The 19,106-nt window shown below is 48.0% G+C and overlaps 2 protein-coding genes across 2 annotated transcripts in view; one reads left to right on the top strand and one right to left on the bottom strand.

Annotated features, from left to right (window-relative positions):
* Positions 1-5,803: 5,803 nt before the first annotated feature.
* RASL11B (RAS like family 11 member B) lies at positions 5,804-8,494 on the top strand (the record flags this gene model as incomplete). Its single annotated transcript, XM_084266610.1, has 4 exons — positions 5,804-5,927; positions 6,055-6,111; positions 7,118-7,194; positions 8,027-8,494. 4 exons carry the CDS (start codon positions 5,804-5,806, stop codon positions 8,492-8,494), a joined length of 726 nt encoding a protein of 241 aa, XP_084122736.1.
* Positions 8,495-12,436: 3,942 nt separating this feature from the next.
* The window catches only part of SCFD2 (sec1 family domain containing 2), a gene marked incomplete at its 5' end in the record, with an annotated part of 198,986 nt that continues 192,316 nt past the window's right edge, over positions 12,437-19,106 (bottom strand). The window contains 2 exons of the mRNA XM_084266919.1: positions 12,437-12,734; positions 16,727-16,846. Of these exons, the coding sequence (XP_084123045.1) occupies positions 12,642-12,734; positions 16,727-16,846 (213 nt within the window). The 3' untranslated portion in view covers positions 12,437-12,641. The remainder of the gene's footprint in view (positions 12,735-16,726; positions 16,847-19,106) is intronic.

Genomic DNA, 19,106 nt, shown 5'->3' on the forward strand with positions numbered 1-19,106 from the left:
TGGGCTGATTAACTGAGGGTTTAAAAGAAATGCTGAATAACATCCAGATCCTCAAATATATTTAGGTGCTCTGTTCCCAATGGCAAATAGAAGACAGGCCGCCAGTATGACAGGAGACAGTGTAATGGTATAACATTATGCAATTAAGGCTGTAACAACATGCATATGCATGTGGGAGGATGAGTTGAGGTTGCCCAGGCAATCTTATTTCTGGCATTTCCTATGTTTTCTGCATTTGACTTTGCAACCTACACATTCACTCATCATAACTTTTCTGCTGTAGTATGTAGGCATGACTTGAATGTACATCCTTCTTGCTGAAGAAGTTGTGTTAGAAATGGAAAGCTTTCAGTATCTTTCCACTTCAGAACAAGGCCAGCCCAAGCCACGTTCATTGAGGGCTTGTGCCATCTTAGCAGATGCCCCTGAGCAGGGCAGGATGTGTGCACCCAGGACATCCCACTGACAGAGCTGCTTGCTCAGAGGTGACAGCTGCAAGCTGGAGAGGTGCTAGTAATGCCACCTTCCCTGTTTGTAGCTTCAGGGATGTGACTTCTGTACGACGGCTCCACGAAGTTAAAACATCTCTAGAGGTGGGGTGTGCAGGTGGTATATGCAAAAAGCTCTTCATTTGCTTAGCAACTGAGAGGAGAGGTACCAGCCCCAACACCACAGTGTAAGCATCGTCCGGCAGTTTGCCTGGTCCAGCAGGACTTGCCAGCAACCTTTCCTAACGTCACCCAGGCACGAGCCCCTTGACACCCTGCCTCTGCCGGAACAGGAGATGAGATTTAAGGGGCCGGCAGCGGCACGCCAAGGCCCCGGTTTTTAGAGGGCTTAATATAGACCCCGAGGCATTCCTAAAATGGAAAACCCAACTTCTGCGAGGCGCTCTCGTACACATTTTTGAATGAAGCATTAGAACTCGTATTAACTCGAGAGATCCTGTCATCAGGGCTTCCCCCACCCCCCTTTTCCGGCTCAAACTGGCACAGTGGGTGCAGAACGGCTGCCTGTGCTGTGCGGGCACAAACCAGCGCAAATCCACACCAGCAGCAGATGGGCAGCCCTGAATGGAAAAGAAAACCCTGAGCTCTCCACTTCTTGGATGAGAGTTTGGGAGCATTACATAAGGAGGAAACGGGGATGGGGAGGGGAAAGCGAGCTGGAGAGAAAATAAAATCTGATTAAAATGCAGACTAATATAATTGCAGAGCATTACTCAGGCTTTCTTGTGGAGGGAGAAAAATGTCTGCTGTTGTGCTGCTATAGAAACCACGTAGAGTCTGTGAGTAGGTGAGGGTGCATGGAGTGTGTCCCTTCCTCCCCCCTTTCTCTGCCCTGGAATGAAGATCCTATCTTGCTTGGTAGGCTTGGCCTTTGCTAGCCACAAGATCTCCCCCAGTGCAGAGAAAGGTTGTTTTCCTGTTTATGTGGTTTCTTTTAATATCTCTGTTCCCTCCCTCTTTTGTTCTGCTCTTGGAAGGTGATGCAGGGCTGTGCCAGGGGAGGGGGAAAACTCTGCTCTTCTTGGGCTTTTTACAGGGGTCGGTCAACTTGGCTCTGTAAGTTGGGAGCGTGGGATGTATGTGCTGTGCCATGAACAGAGAGCTTCCTTGTTTTAACTCCTATAAAGCCAAAGAGAGAATTCATGGTGCTTGAGAAAACATACTTCTCCAGAACAGGCAGACATTGGCCATGTTTCTGAACACCGTGTCCACACTGCCTTCTCTGAAGATGGGTGTTAGAAGTTAATTACCAAAGCACTAGATAACAACATAAGGTTTGTTCACTGGCTGCTGATGGAAGCGTCTTTATGGAAGGTGTAAGCTGTGTGCAGGCTTATCCTCTGAACAGGGGCACAAAATAAACTGTAGGAACGCATCCCCGGGGTGTGGAGGTGTGTGTTCACACCCGCTCCGAGCCACGGCCATCTGGACGAAGACCATGGCTCTGACAACAGCTGCTTATGCATAACCGAGAGGAAGGAGTAAGAAATTTCATACAAGAAAGAGAAAGCCTGTCCGTGCTGTGTTTGAGTTCTGTCTGGTTCATGAGACTTAAAGACACCGGTTGAAAATTTGAGGAGATCAATTAACCAGTGCTTATGAACTTTATGCTAGCATGAAGTACTGTAAAACTGCATTTCCCATCATCTATACATGTAAACTCCTTCTTGGTAGAGTGATAATTTTAATTTTTGTCCCACTGCCTTCCTACAAGGATTGACTCGGGGGCTCAGCTATGTATTTTATGAGATCATGTTTTGCACCTCAGTTTTTCCAGAAGTTCCACCTTTCCGTTCACTGATTGTTTTGCTTTTGGTGTTCCGAGACAGAGGGAGAAGATCCCATTCTCTGGTTATTCATCCAGTCCCTAACTAATCATCTCCTTCATAAAACCAGTTTACCGCAGTGTCATCTATTTGTCACCCCTTCCCATTTCCCCTTTTCCACCAGACCTCTTTATGCGCTGGAGACACCACTGCTGCACACATTGCTATATGTTAGACCTAAATATTTATTTATGGAATGGTGGTAGGATTTGTCTGTCAGCCTCTAGAAGGGATCTCTTGGTCATACAATCTCATTACCACCGCAGCCAACCACACCATGTAATCCCTTCCACAAACTCCTCCAGCCTCTTTTAAAAGAAGCCAGACTTGATTTTGGTCCAGCCACTCCTGCTAGAGGGCTGTTCCAGTGTCTTCCTACTGCGACGAGCTTATCCCACTTGTTCTCATGCTGACATTGGTCCTCAGATTTAACAAAACTTTCCAGGCTCCCCTTTTCCCAAGCCCTGCTTTCTTTGCTTTGCCAAATGGAATGCATGGAGTGCCTTTACCCTCCTCTGAAATGGGCTGCCCAGTCCCTGATGGTCGCAGTGGGTTTTGCCTGTACTTGCTCCACTCTGATTTACTCCTGACTGGCTGACAGAATCGTGCATGGCACTGCAGATCTCTTCTGAAATCGCTTTTCTGGCATGACTGGGTTTATGTTTCCCTTTTTACACAGCTCCTACTCATCTTGTGATTAACTAGTCTTTCTTTTCCAAGTTCTGATCTCATAGTCAATGGAAGAAATCTGTGTGATTAATCTCCACGTGTCATTAGCATTATCAAATTTAGTTCTGTTTTCATTAATCCAGTTCCAAGAAGAATGCAGCTTCTCCAATATATTATTCCCACCCCTGTTTGAACTGGTGACGTCTCCTAGCTCTGCCAACGGCAGAATTCTTTAGCATGCTTGTGTTCTTGATGATACCACTGAAATGAAAACATGAAGGACGACAGAAGCCTTGATGAATCCCACAGAGCAGCTATCCGTCAGTCTGATGCTTTCCATCCCCTTGGTCTATGTCTCCCGATCCCCACATTCCCACATTCCTCTGCTTACACGGTTGTTTCCTGCCCGGATGGTGTCAGGTATTATTGACCCAAAATAGATTACATCTAGCACATTTTCTTTTTTTAGGGAAATGGGAAACAGTCGTATCAGGGAAAGATGTCATGCTAAAACACTACTCATGTAATCCCACGCTTGATTTAGTCCCATTTATTCCCGTAACTTTAATTATTCTTTCCTTCAAAAGTTGTCCAAATTATTGTGAATCATTTCCTTCCCTTTATTTAATGCAAACATCCCAGAATGAGTTGGGCACTAGAGTAAAACTTCTTGCTCCTTCCAACCTCATCTTCACACACTTGGCCTGTCCACATTCTGGATGAGATCCTTTGTTTTTCCATGCTGCTGTCCCTGTGTTCATCCTCCATCATTCATGCAATCATCTTCATCATAAACGGAAGCAAAATGCTTGCTGGCTTGGGAAACAGGACTGGACTTCCTTCAATCTGTATGCCCTTCTCACCACATGGCAGCACTCGCTCTTTCTCCCTGGTTGAAGGAGCTGCTTTTGGCTGCCATTGTTTGTCTTCTGCATGTCCTTGTCTTGAAGACAAAACTTTCAGGAGAATGATTCTCCCCGCTGTTACCCATAGGTTTTCTGTTTCCAGTGACCTTCATTACCAAGCTGCCAGGAGATCCCCTGCCAAACCCTTCCCCTTTGCTCAAGATTCAACATTCAGATCATTTCTGTTGCTCTGGTGTAAAAAATTACAGTATTCTGTTGTGTTCAAGCCCTCAAGGCCTTCAGCATTGGTGGCTTTTTTCTGATGATGTTTCCTTCTGACTTAGAATGCATTCCTATAACCCCATGTTTTACCCATCTATTTAAAGGCTGAATGAACTGGGGCTGTTCAGCCTTGAGAAAAAAAGACTGAGAGGGGATCTGATTAAGGTTTATAAATATCTCAAGTGTAGGACACAAGGGGAAATACCCAGCCTCTTTTCAGTTGTCTGTGGGGACAGGACAAGGGGCGATGGCCCCAAGTTGGAGCACAGGAAGTTCCGCACCGATATGTGGAAGAACTTTTCCACAGCGAGGCTGACAGAGCCCTGGGACAGGCTGCCCAGGGGGTGTGGAATCTCCTTCTCTGGAGATATTCAAGACCCGTCTGGATGCCGACCTGTGTGACCTGTCCTAAGGAACCTGCTTTGGCAGGGGGGTTGGACTCGTGATCTCTGGAGGTCTCTGCGGCTTACGGCAAGCCCTGTGCAGATGTGTGTTTGCCCCCATGGCGGACATCTTTGGTCAGGCTCCCAGTTCTGCCCCCGGTTCTCTCTGTACACGTTCCCCAGTGCATCTCTGAGCCAGACGCTTTGGGCCTATTTCTTCTTTACGCATGTTTGATTGGCATTCAGTGTTAGCTGTTGGCCTTCACTCTGAGATCTGTCTTTCCTGGAGATGGGACAGTGATTTTATCGTGCTCCATCACCTCTGTCCTAGCGAGCTGTTTCACACGTGGGCAGGTTTTATTCCTCCGCTCCCTGCCCAAGCTCCTTGCTCATGCCAGCAAGGGTTTCCAGGGCTTTACATCCACCACTCCCCACTCCCAGGCCCAAACGGTCCCATTTCCCACCCACCTCTCATCTACATTTCTCCTTCCTTGCCATCATCCTCTGTTGTCTCTTTAGCCATTGTCAGCCATGTTTCACCCAGCTTTTCCCCTATCTCTGTATATTACACGAGGGCACAGACCTCTGTCCGGCTCGTCCCCTGGCTGCAATTCTTTTCTCTGCAGTTGCCACCATTCTGATTTCAGTTGGATCCTGCTCCAGGGGGTAAGGGAAGGCGAAGGGAAGAAGGGAAAGGGAAGGGGATGGGGATGGGGATGGGGAAGGGGAAGGGAAGGGAAGGGAAGGGAAGGGAAGGGAAGGGAAGGGAAGGGAAGGGAAGGGGAAGAAGGGGAAGGGGAAGGACTTTCTGGAGCCGGATGGAAGTGTGTGTGACCGCAGGTGTACGCAGGCTGACACGTGCCCTGCGTGGAACCTGCACTGGTGCAGCCCCCGCGGGGTGAGAACCGCGCAGACGCCTGAGCTTTTGCGCCGTGACATGTACGTTCGAGTCAACCTGGCGGGACTCTGTGACGTAACCCCCAAACCGCCTCATTCCTGACAGCTTTCCCCCCCCCCCCATCCCCATCCCCATCCCCATCCCCATCCCCATCCCCATCCCCGCGCAGGCTCCGCCCGGGGCCGGTTACCCCCGCCGGGGTCCCTCGCAGCCGGGGGGGGGGGTCTGTCTGTGCCCGGCGGGGCGGGACGCGGGGCGGGGCGGAGCGGCGGCCGGCCGCGCTGAATGGCCGCCGGGACCGAGGGGCGCGGCTCGGGGCGGGGGCGGGGGCCAGAAAAGCGCCGGGGGAGCGGCGGCCGCGCTGGCGGGCGCGTCGGGTGGCGGAGCGGCGATGCGCCTGACGCAGAGCATGTGCACCATCGCCGAGTGCGCGCCCGGCGGGGAGGGCTGCCCCGCCGCCCGGCCCCGCCTCGTCAAGATCGCGGTGGTGGGGGGCAGCGGCGTGGGCAAGACAGGTGAGGGGCGGTGAGGTGAGGGGGAGGCCGTCCGGCGGGGCTCTGCGGGGTCGTCCGGCGGGGCTGTTCGGGACTGTGCGGGGCGGCGGAGCGCGGCTAACGGTTGCCTGTCTGTGCCTGCCCGCAGCGCTGGTGGTGCGGTTCCTCACCCGGCGGTTCATCGGCGACTACGAGAGGAACGCAGGTAGGCGAGCGGCCGGGCAGGGGCCTCGGGCGGTTACCGGGAGGGGAGAGCGGGGTCCCGGCCCCTGCCCCGCCGGCGGCTTTATCCCCAGGGGTGCCCGGGCTGGAGAGCTGGGCGGGGGGGGGGGCGCTGTGCAAGTCCTGGAAGCCAGCGTGCGGCCCCCAGCCGTGAAAGCTGCGAAAGCAGGAAACTTAAACTTGGGGCTGTCGGTGCACCGATGGGGTTTTTGTACCGAATCGGCGCACCTCCGGTGCTGGGGGCTGGCAGCTCCCTTCGGGCTGCGCCCGGTCAGCGCCGGGCAAGCTGCACGCAGCCGGCACAGCTCAGCCAGCGCTGCTCGGCTGCGGCACCGGGGCTCCGGCAGCAGCTTCTGCCGGTGCTGGGCGCGTCCCTCTCCGCGTAACGCCGGCAGGCAAGCCCAGAAAGCGGTCTGGGAGCTGAAGAGCGGTATTATCCTCTGCAAACTGAATGCCCGCGGCTCAGTGACCTATACTTTAACGGGGAAGGCGATGCGGTGATGTTAAGCTCTGGCTTTAGCGCCGTGGGAAGCCTAAGCCAGCTGTCTGTACGATGTGTGGCTTTATGGTGAGGAAGCAACTTGAAAAAGCCAAACGAAAAAAACCAACCCAGCGAATTGGCTTTTTAGGGAAATGATTTGTTAAACAACAGAAAAACTGAATGAAAAGCAAAGTGCCTTTCTGTAATAGCCACTTATCTTGCACATTTACCTTTATCTTCTAAGCTAAGGCAGTCTGTGTGAAGTGATCGAGTTCCAAGTTGCACAATACTACATGCCAAGCTTCCAAACAAGTCACCGCAAGATTAAACCCTGGGTGTCTAGTAATGCCATAAATTTATGGGCCATTACACACAAAAAAACTTAGGTCACTGGTCCCTTGCTTCATGAACAGCAATACAGCTGTTCTTGCACAGAGAACAGGCAGCAGAAGCAATGTTTGTCTGTGAGTGGTGGCTGTACTTATGAACCTGTTGGTGTTCTTGTCAGGTAATCTCTACAGCAGGCACATCCAGATCGATGGGGAGATGTTGGCTATTCAAGTGCAAGATACTCCAGGTGTTCAGGTGAGTGAGATGTAGCCATGTGGTTTGCCAAAACGGCTCTGAATCTGTGTGTACCTCCGTGCAGCATCATCTTATGGTCTGTTTCAGAGCTCGGTGCTCTGCGAGCACCGTGTTGCTTCTGTTACAACCAGTGATGCCAGATGTGTTGCCTCCCTGTAGAATGTTGGTAGCAAAAAAAAAACCTGTTTTGGCAAATCATTTGTACATTGGAGACCCATTACTTTTGAGTGGCTGAATTACCTAAGTGTCTTGTTCCTGTACACTAGGAACACTAGGCACAAACCCAGAAACCATTCTGGGCAAATAAGGTACATGTGGAAGAAAATGTCATGACCAGTGCCCAACAAGCTTCAACAAATGTGTATGGAAAAAAAAGCAGAGTCTGCTACATTGTGGCTGTGCTCATTAGCGTGTCACAAGTTGGGTTTGAATGTATAGACCTGAGTAATGCTGGATTGTTGCCTGTTTGAACTGGGCAACGCTCCAGGTTCAAATGCTTCCAGCTCATATCTTTGCCTCCCCAGACTTACTGTCTAGCCAGTTAATTTCCCATTCTGTAGAACTACAAAGTCTTTCCCTGCATGCAGAACTACTCAGGTCAATTTTCCATTTCAGTATAGCGAGCTCCAGTGTTAAATTCCAGCGTTTTGCAGCTGAATCAACATACGCATTTATTTACTGTGCTCAGCTTAACTTTGTACTTACAATGTGAAACACAAATATCTGCAGTCTGAGGCTGTAAAATGCTGTTTGGCTTTACAGACTCTTAAAGATATGTTCCTTTAATCTTTTATGACTTCAGCTATCTAATTTGAGACCGTTCATCTTTCAGATCCATGAACACAGTCTGGATTGTAACGAGCAGCTGAACAGATGCATTCGCTGGGCAGATGCCCTGGTGATTGTCTTCTCCATCACAGACTATAAGAGCTATGAACTCCTCAGTCACCTTTACCAGCACGTCCGACAGTTGCATCCAGGAAACGCGGTCCCTGTTGTCATTGTAGCAAACAAAGCTGATCTCTTGCATATCAAAGAGGTGGAGCCTCAGCATGGACTTCAGCTGGCCAACATGCTGGGCTGTACCTTCTATGAAGTATCTGTCAGTGAAAACTACAACGATGTCTTCAATGCCTTCCATCTCCTCTGTAAAGAAGTCAGTAAACAGCAGACAACCAGCACCCCTGAGAGGAGGAGAACCTCTCTTATTCCACGGCCAAAATCGCCCAACATGCAGGATCTGAAGAGAAGGTTCAAGCAAGCCTTGTCTGCCAAAGTGAGGACTGTCACTTCTGTCTGAGAGCTGTTGGTCTCCCCAGCGCTCAGCCTGAGGCTGAAACCTGGGCTGTTAAACATCTGGCACATTGAGCGTCCAAGGCATCGTGGAAGCAGGATGGTTCAGGTAGCGTCTCGCATGGCTGTAGGAAGAAGCGGTTGCTTAGAACAGTGGCAGGTTGGGAAAGGAAACAAACTTGTGAAACGGTTCTAGGATGTGACTTGTAGAACAAGTACATTATCATTTGGGAAAGGAACTTTCCAGTAGGTGGAAAAAAAGCCTTCAGTTTGCCTTTTCTCCCATGGGACAGATTCAACTCAACACTTTTGTAGACACAACCTTTTAGCTGTAACTCTTATACTTGAGCAGGGAAACACCCTGAACTATTCTGAACTTTGCTGTTCAGAAGTAACCACTTGAGTCTTGTTTTCACTTGGATGAAGGACAGCATGATGTATCCCTTTAATTTTATTGCACAGCAGAACTGTTGGTTTCCCATGTATTTCAAAACAAGTGACCATGAAATCATTCTGTAAAAATAAGTGTAAAAATAAGTGGACACAACTGGGTATCGAGACTGTAAACAATGGTCCTTTATTTTTTTACTAGGTATGTTATTGCTGACAACTTGACCAGACTCTTTGTATGCAAAACTATTGTCTGCAGGGTGTAAGTGTATCTAATTACAAATAACTTGCGGGGTTTTTACTGTCTGGGGAAAAAAAATCCCCACTGTTCACACTAAAGAATCCAACACGGAGCTTTTGAGGAATGAGCCTGGAGTTGGAGTGCCAGTCGGCTATAGCTGCCGGCCTCAGACACTTCTCTCCCCGTGTGCGTGGGCACCGTGGCTGTGATTCAGCTCTGTGTGAAGCAAGGCTGGCTCTGGGCGATGAAGCTGGTGGTTTGTCCTGAGCTGAGCCAGCCCCTCTTCACCCCTAAATACAGGTGGCAGGTTTGTATGTACATAACTTCTTTCTTTTTTACATTGAGCTAATGGAGTTCACAGGCTGAAGGCCTTATACACATGCACTTTAAAAAGCCGGTTGTGCTTTTGTTTAAATGGTAACTTATTTATTTGTGTACAGTTACTCCTTGTAGGGAGTGGGCTTTTCTTTCTTACTGCCTGTTTCAACATTAAATTTTGGAGTTGTGTGTTTTCCTGCGTGTTCTTTGTGGGTGAGAAGCAGCGGGTGGGAACCAGGGGAGTGTTGAGGCAAAGTAAGAGTTTTCTCAAGGTCGTTAACAAAAAGCAGGCACAAGGCTTTGCCTGCCTATGCTGTTGCTTTATTAGCATAAACCATGGGGTGGGGGGAAGCTCTCACAACTACTTTACAACTTCCTTCCAAGAAATCCTTTCAAGAGAGGAACTGACCTTTCAAATTAAAATGGGATTCTTCACTCCCGCTTTTCAAAGAAGAAATCTCTCCAGTGAGAAAGGAATGGTGTGAGGTAGGTCACAAGCTAGAAGGGGGGAGTCTTTTAAGGGACTGGTAGATACTTTTTTTTTTCTTTAAAAAAAAAGCTATTGGCATATATCACATTGAAGAGCTCTTATCAAGTTATGAATCTCCAGATATTTTATTCATATTTGAAGTAGCTTTGCTGAGAGCCCTTCTGAGGAAGCTGTTTGTGCTGGGACTAGGGTGACTGCTGTGCAGGTTCCCTAGCTTGGTGTGCAGCTGTAATACCTGGTGTAGGGAATCTGTGACATGGTCCTGTTGGAGACAATCTTGGTGACCATGAGCTATTAGCCAAGGGCCTCAGGACTGAGCTTCTCAGTAGAGCAGCAATTTTCCGAGCAAGGGTAGCTTCGTTTTCTCTTCCTTGTCTCTTCTGAATGTTGTTTAGTTTTGCCCTGCATCTGTCCAAGCATGGTCTCTCCTGTGCTGTTCCTGCTCACATGTGTTTGTCAGGAGGCTTCTTAGCCCCCTGCCCTTTTCCCTGAGCACAGGCTATGTGTAGCTCCTACAGCTATTTCCTACAAATATGGAGCTAGCTATTATACTAGGACCACTGGAAAGACTCTACTCTAGTCTCCATCTAAGAGAGGAGCAGGCTTTTGTGACCATCTTTCATCTCTTTGCTTACTTGAGGGGGAGCTGGTGGCAGTCCCTGCATCCATTACCACAGCTGTGGCCCCACTGGCTGAAAAGATTCCTTCAAAGCATGTGTGGGTCTGGAAACATAATGTCTGCCTTACCATTGCTACTTGACCCATGGGAACCACAAGAGCACCAGGGTCTGCTTAGACTCACCACCAGCTTCTCACTATCCTGTGACAGAGTATGCATGTCCTTAGATGGCCAAGGCAGAGACCTGAGAGCATCTGATGAAAGACATGTGAGGGAGAAAAGACCACAACTGCCATCTTCCATCTCAGAGGTGTGAGTACCTGAACACACTGGCCAGCAATGGCCATTGGACACAGGAGAAACCTGCTGCCAGCAGGGTGGTAGCATCTCTAGGACAGCAGGACTAGGTTCTTAGGGGTGATCACATAATGTAAAATAAAAATAGGTTGCAGGAATATGCACACCTGGCATATGTATCCCTGCAGCAGGAGGGAAGGAAAAGAGGGACAAGGTTCAATGTTTTAAGAGCATTGCTTTATTGATTACAGAATTTACAAAACATCCATATTCAAAGATTAAACAGTACAGAAGAACAAGAGAGCGGCCGTTTGCTTTCCAGTTGCTCTGTTCAAATGATGTATTGAGTTTTTAACATTGCAATCTCATAATATTTCTCATTTTTTCTAGCACAAAGTTCCATTCTATGGTCATTCTTATAGACCTGTCCTCCACAGAGGCGACATTGTCCAGCCTTTATAATTGGTCCATTATTTCCTTCTAGCCACTCAAAAGTGGATTTAAATCAAAATGCACCCTTTTCTGAAGGCCATTACAAACATTAAGAGAACTTACACTAGCTAGTGAACAAAGGTTAAAAAGCTACTTCCCATTTAGTCTATTCCTTTGGTGTAATAAAGCAAGCTATGACCAACTGACTGTCACTTAAAATTTCACATTCTCGTTCTCAGTGTAAGCTGTAGTCTTGGCCTTCCTTGGAGGACACAGGTTTAGAGCTTCACCATTTCATGTTGAGATTTGGAGGTCTTGGTGCTATATGTAATCACAATCTCTATTGGCTGCTGCTTTTTAATCACAGATCATATCAAAGTTTTATAGGAAAGAAAATTACATAACTAAATTTGACAGCAGCTCTTTCATGATCATAAATCAAAAATAAAAGCTGTTTGCTAATCGTGCTGTTTAGAAATCTAGTTCAAGAAAGAATCTGTTGCTGCAGCCTCTTGAAAATGGGATCATGCTCCCCCTTCCCCTCCTCCCCCCCTTTTCTTTTTTAAATGCATGTGAGGGGCGGATTCTTCCAGGGTTATCATCAAACCATCACAGCCCATATGTCCTCCTGCGTAAACCTACAGAGAAGCGTGCTCTCAGGAACAAGTCTTTTCTCCCAGGACTGTGGGTGGAGAAACTAGAGCAGGAAATGGGAAGCTGAGAGAGAAGCAACCACGCTAACCCAGCCTTCAGGTCTGGCGCTCTGCTCCTCTGCCTCTACCAGCCCTGCCAGGAGAGCATCACCGGACTGGGAGCTGCTCTGCCCGCAAAATCAGGGCCGTGCTCTGTGGTCTCTCTGTGGTGAGGGATGAAGTAAGAGCAGAGGCTGTAAACGCTGTATAAGGCACATGTGTTTTGCAAGGTAACGTGATGGAGAGGGTGGATTTGGCTACTTTTCCCTCCCTCAGCAGCATTTCCCACCAGACGCAAACCCATCAGGATTAATGGGAAAGTGCTGCTCAGGGAGTGCAAATTCAGTGTCACTGGGTCCTCAGCTGCTCCTTTCCTAGGGAATTATCACAAGTGATCATCCCTGCTGCACGGAGTGAGGCTGGTGGTGATTCAGCACCACATGGTGTTACTGTTAGGGAGGTGGGGGGGATTGTGGTTGCGGGACCACTGGACCATTTTGAAGAGCTGACTGTTTCCCTGCAGCCCAGCTGCTTCGCCCTGTTTCAGCTGGAGCCCTATCTGCAGCAGGGGACAGGTCATTTTTTTTTTTAGAAGGCTACTAGGAAGAGTTACAGACCAGGGATATGATGTTTCCAGCCAAGGCACACTCACTCATCCCCACAGATCCTCTCCCGTCAGATATCAGCGTGAGGCTGGAGCCGGTCTGTGGCAAACAGCAGCTCTACAGCACTGCGTGGTGTCAGGAGTGCAGAGGAGAGCACGATTACCTGAAACAAGGGGGATGAAAAAGGAAAGAGTCAAAATTCAGAGAACCACCACTAATGAGCTGTGGATACGGACGTTTGCTTCAGCCAGCACTAGACAGGCCGTGTGGTCCTGGTGTTTAGTGAGGGAGCCATGCAGCTTGCCCAGTGAGGCAGCCTGCTCGTGAGCAACTGTAGTTAAATCACTTTACTGAGCATAATGACTGGTAGCATTGTACTGGTAATGTGCTTTGACTCATTTCTACCCACATCTTACCCGGTGCTTTGTTGTGATTGCCATTGCGTTTACTGAGGCACCAGCTGAGGCAGCAGATCCTCTCCTGTACCACAGTTCTGAGTGACAGCCCTTTGGGTGGAAGGCAAGGTGAGCACCACCGAAGTGCTGCAGCCTGCTGTGGGGGGCTACAGCCCTTGCTCAGAAATGTACCTTTGGACCAGGCACAGCCTGTTCTGTGCCTCAGGACTGAGGCTCAGCCTCGAGCACTGCCGGGATGCCAGCACCTGTGTTTGGTCAAGTTTTTCCATCCAAAACAGGTCTGATGAATGAAACTGTTGCTCACTACAGCCATGATATACACCTTGTTAGAACAGAAATCTGTTTTTCCTAAGTGAAAATCAGTCTGCAGGTGCCTAGTGTGAAGGCTTCTCTGCAGGAGAAAGCTGTCAGCAAGGAGTGAGTGCGTACACTGCTGCTGCATGGAGCTAACTCAGGGTCAAAGCCATTGGACAATGCCCTTAGAAAGCCCCAAGTTCAGTGGTGTCTGTAGGGTCAGGGCTGCAGGCAGGGACGAGGGGGTGGATTTGTCCTGCTAGCCCACTTGAAGATGAGTGTGCTTCTTCAGTGCAAATCTGGCAAGAGGAAGCACAAGCATCAACAGCAGAGCATGTTTCCTGCAGTACCGACCAAACCGCTCACGCTCTCCATCACATGGCTGAAGTGTGTGGCAGTACTGCATTTCGACTTTTTGTGTTGTTCTTTCTTTCATCTTTTCACTTCAAATAATGAAAGGAATTTGGAGTTAAGTTACTACAGATCTCTTCTGTACCGATGATAGCCTCCCCCTCACTTCTCCCCTTCCCTTGTCCTCCCACACAATCTGCAGCAAACTGACACTGATTATCTCTTCCCCTTCCTATGGGTGAAAAACTCCCTGTAATTTGCAGATGCCAAAGGCTGACACTCTCTTACTTAAGTTACGTGAGAATCAAACTATAGCACGGTATGTGCTCATCGTGTTATCGTGCAGCTTAATTCCCAAAAACACGAGGGGACATGTTACCAAAGTTTTTTGGGTGTACAAGCCAAACATCAACAATAGCCACTGCCAGATAAAAGCAATTTCTTCTTGGAGTCCCACCACTGAACCCTGAGGGGATTTATGCAACTAATAGCAAGCCCAGAGAGAAAAATCCGCAACTTTAACTTCTGAGAAAGGATGTAGTGAAATACAGTGGGACTTCCCTCCTTTTCCTCCAGTATCTCTGAGGGCTCATTGAAGGGGTAAATATCCTTCATTTTTACAGAGGAAGGGGAGAACTGACCAGTTAAGAGATGTCCACCTCTTCTCCAGACAGGTCTCTTTGGGACAGGCCTTCTCCTTGTTCAGTATAGCGTGCCTGTCTGATGCTTCACCTGAGGGGCTACCCCTCCTGATGGCTGTCGAGGAGCCCAGAGCTCCCATCCTGACTCACAGCACTGCAACGGGCAGAGGGCAGGGAATGATGCAGTGAACATCTGATGATGCATCTGAAGGGGTTTATCTGCCTCCATGCCTCAGTGCAACCACATAAATAGTTGTGCATGCTGGGAGGAGGGAGGGTGAAACATCCACTCATGCTCTTTCCCCTTTTTTACTCTCTTGATTAAAGCAGGGGAAAAAGAGAGAAAGGGAAAAGAAAAGAAGATAAGCCAATTTCTTCCTTTGAAAGTAAGATACTTCTTATTAGGTTAGGGGAGCTTTCACCACCATCCCAAAACAAACGATGCGTAGGAAACCTTGTATTCCTTTGTGCTCCTCCATGAGAAATGAATGTGTCATTCACATTCAGACACAGAGCAGTTCTGTGGATGGAAACACACGTCTCCTACCCCACATTTAAATGCCATTTCCCTCAACTCCAAACAACTGCTGAAGTAATCAGTGCCTCCTGTCAGTTTTTCTGTTACTTTCCTCTAATTCTTTATTTTTGCACCCACATGTCTCTCCGTTTCTCCCAGAGCCAATAATTAGTATGAATGTCAGGGCTTTGTTTGACTGGAAGGGACTTGGGAGGCCGGCGCTCCCCCGATGCCTGAACCTGATTGCCCAAACACCACAAAAAAGCTCTGTTAAACTCTGGCTCGAGTTAGACAAATGCCTGGCTTTTTGAAAAGAGAGTAATCCCAAACAGGTGGCACATATTCACAGCTACACTGCAGAAATCCAGGTAAATCCAACACACTCATAAACTTCCCCCTCCCCCCCCCCCAGCCAAGAGACTCGCACAACTGCTTCTTTTCTTCTTTCTCTTCCTCCTCCCACCTCTCCCCCGAAGTCCTTTCACCTCCAACACAGCTCTTTTGGACAAAGGGCAAGATGCGGTAAAAGCTTAAAATCCTTTAGGAATCTGCCTCAGAGGGTGACCTGCTGCCGGGGTTAAGCCAAAGCAAAGCAACACCAGATCCCATGTCACCACTGTCAGGCCTCAAGTCCCTCTAGAAAGCCAGTGAAAAGGCTCCCTGCATAGTTCTCAACCAGCTCACGTGTTAACCCTCTGCTTATCTTTCAGGGTGTATTAATACATTTTGGGCGTGGATTAACTTGTCCATCAGTGTGTCACAGCTCAATCTCCCCTTCAAGATGGGAAAGAATTTTATTTGCTGTTCTGAGGAAATTAACAATAGGCTAATTGGGGAGAAATGTGTTGTCAGAGTGAAAAAACATTGCTAAAAACGACACCCCACCTTACAAGACACTGCTTGGGACTGCCTTGCAGAGACAACTAAAACATGGAAAACACATGGCAAACCCAGAGGCTGCTCAGCCTTTGGTTGGCTCCATTTTGCTAACGAGTTACACTAATCAAAAATGCATTCCACAGGAATTGAAAACACGATGTTTACAAGCCACATTGGAAATGAGACTTATGGTTACAATACAGCTGGTTACACTGCACTCCTTGCATGTCTCTGCATTTTTTAGGCTGCCCTGTATATCTGCACTACTCAGCAGGTACCTGGTCGCTCATCTGCAGTTGACAATGATTTTTAACATCTCAGATGATACCATGCATCATCCTCCTCCTCTCCCTCCCCACTCCATTCAGATGACGGCTGCTGCAGTCAAGTTCTGTTGTCAGCAACCAGCTGCATGGATGCTACTGAAGCTTCACCATGGGAGCCATCCTCCTCCCAATAGCCTAACAGCACATTCAAGGGCCACAGAGACGTGAGGCTTTCTCCATATCACTTGCTTCTGGCTATTTAGGGCATCTAGCTGTGGTTATCTATCAGAGATACCTATCCTGGCCCAGAAACAGTACTGCTACACCCAGGGTAATTTATTTTGCTCCTCAGCAATGCCAACTGACTTGTCTGGAGGATCACTACTGACCCTGGTACCCAGACCCTTCGCAGGTTCCTTCTGAGCACACCTGTACTACGCCCTGCAGATGCACTGCCAGGGAGCCTTCAGCCTTTTGGACAGCAAATATTTCTGTTTATAAAGAACACAAAGAAATTAATATTTTGAGCCATGATGAAAGCTTCTTCAGAATGACAGTCTGTTCTGAGGTCCCCAGCCTGAGTTTGAACTTCTATTGCTGACTCTAACGTGCAAACAACAGACCCTTGGTGCCTGAACACTTGTTGCCCACAGATGTTTCACAGCAAAATCTGAACAACATCCCTGTCCATGTGGCTGTGGCTTTGTGCTGGTTTGGTACCACCAACGTTCTCTGATGAATTTTCTTAGTCTTTGTTCAGTTATAGACTGTACATTTAGAGCTGTTTTTACCTGAGTTCCAGGTCTGCGTGTTGCTACCAGATCCTTCACCATTTTGACCTCAGAGACTGTCACTCCACCAACCATAAACATGATCAGAAGAGGATGATCACCAGGGTGAGGGCGATTCACCTGTAAGATGAAGGGAAGTATTATTTGTAGTTGCCCAGTCCAAGTCCAAACCTGTGGACTAGCTGTGATTGGCTCCCTGAGCTGCTGGAGGAAGACTAATGAGGAAGCTTAGAAAGAAATATTCATGGAATGCTGGTTTCTGTAGCAGATGGAAGGGAAATCAATGGGGATGGTGCCCGGTTAAAACTAATAAACTATTTCCTGGGAAATGGAGTCTTCATGGCTTCCAGTGAGACCTAGAGGAGCTACTCATGAGGTCCGAGGGCTTCTCCCTCCATTCCTTCTTGATTTCCTTCCTCCCTTTCCCAGAGTTGGAGAGGAGTACTTGGGTGGATGCACGGTTTGGGTACACGTACGCACAGGGCTTTAAGGAATGAAGGGTAAGTTATTACCCAGCAGAAGCAAGGAGTCCAGCCTAAACACGCTACAATCCCTGCCCGGGGTCAGCAGTGGAAAGAATCGTTAAGTAATGTGTTTTCACCAGTCCAGTGAATAATCCTTTACAATTCATCCAATGAAAATAAATCAGGTTCATTAGAGTATAAAACCAGTTTCTAGCTTGTTTCATTTCAGAGTTTTCAATACTTCTACAACTGGGTTGTAACTAATACAGGGAAACTTTAGCTCAAACAAAATACTAGTTTCATTTTCCCCCAATTATCATTAAAATGGCACAGACATTCCACTTCAGTTAAGACTTCATAAAACTGTTTTAATTTTAAATGTGAAGGTGATGCTTTACATCAGTTTCCTCTTAACCACTTGTAGAAGTCTGATTGCTTTGCCGTTTCCTAGCAGACTCTTTCGTTCTTGATACAACAGTCCTCTGACAATGCCTTGCTCCAGTCTTTGAGAGTGATGTCAATGGAGCCTGTGCAATTGCTCTTGTCACACCACTGCTGAGTATGAAACACTCCAAATGTTTGCCTTGGAAAAGTGACAGTGAGAGCAGTTTAATTTGCTCCTTTTTCTCCTTTCCACCCCCTCTCCTTCCACAAGCGTAGGCTGCTGACAGCACTCACTCGCAGAATGGAAGTGGTCACCAACCGGTGCTTGGGCGGAGCGCGGTTCCTTTGTTTTCACAGCCACGGCAGCCATCTTGGATCCTGTGGCTCCGGGGTACAGCTCTCCTTCTCTTCCTTATTGTGGCTGCCTTTGGGTCACTCCGTCAGGCTTTCTGCCTGGCAACCTTGAGACAAGACCCTTCTCTTTGAAGCAAGCATGGGGGTGGGTGGTGTGCTGTCTCTCCAGACTAGCTGGCCTTTGACTACACCGGGCTCCCTTGTCAATGCTGCTCCCCAGGCAGGGAGCTCTTCAACTCCGCAGGGAGTTTGCAACCAGTACAAAAAGCCTAAGATAGATGCTTTAGTGAGCTGAGTATTTATGTACTGGGTGTTTATTCTCTTCACCACCCCAACTCTGCCAGCCACCTTCACTGAGCCAATGGCACAAGTACAGATACTACAGTTCAGCAGGGTGCCCTGCAATTCTGGGGCGATACGGAGCAGTTTTCCATTTACACCAACAGACCAAACAGATCGCTATATCGGGGCTTACAAAGACTTTACGCACTTTCCCGTATCAGACTACTCACTTCTCACTCTCTGCACAGAACTAGCGTCAGCCTCACACACAAAAAACGTCCGCTCCTATTACAGGCACCATGAGGAGTTTAAGTAAGGCCTAAATATTTACTTACAAAGCAGGTCAGATAGAGCCATTACTCGCTAAAACATTGGAGTGTTTCACGCAGTAACTGCTGTAAGCAGTGACACAAGGTTAAAGAAATGACTGCCCACAAAGACTGTAGAATCACAGAATATACTGAGTGAAGGTAAGAGTTGACAAAAGACCCTGCTCTGGCATTTCAAGGTAAGATAGGAATTACCGTTTTATTTCTTTTCATGGATCTTTGCTCTTCTTAACCGTGTCATCACCCCATACAAAGAAGCTTCTGAATGACCCAGGAGGTACACAAGAGCTTGAACTCCAGAAGCCTGCTATTGAATAAAGCCTCTATTTCCTAGTATTTTCCCTGGTGACAACAAATGCATCATAAACATGTACACATAACACCGGACACACTGAAAGGACACCCAATGTAAGAGCATTAATCAGAAAACACAAGCTTTCACGGCAATACTAAAGAGAAAATGTCTTGACAAATCATTTCCTTCAGTCAAAATAAACCTAGGTCCAAACACATGGTGCCTATATAAAACTTATTATTTTTCAGAAGACTAAAGTTCAAACCACAAAT

Source organism: Gallinula chloropus (genome assembly GCF_964237585.1).
Source record: "Gallinula chloropus genome assembly, chromosome: 7".
Taxonomy (NCBI): Eukaryota; Metazoa; Chordata; class Aves; order Gruiformes; family Rallidae; genus Gallinula; species Gallinula chloropus.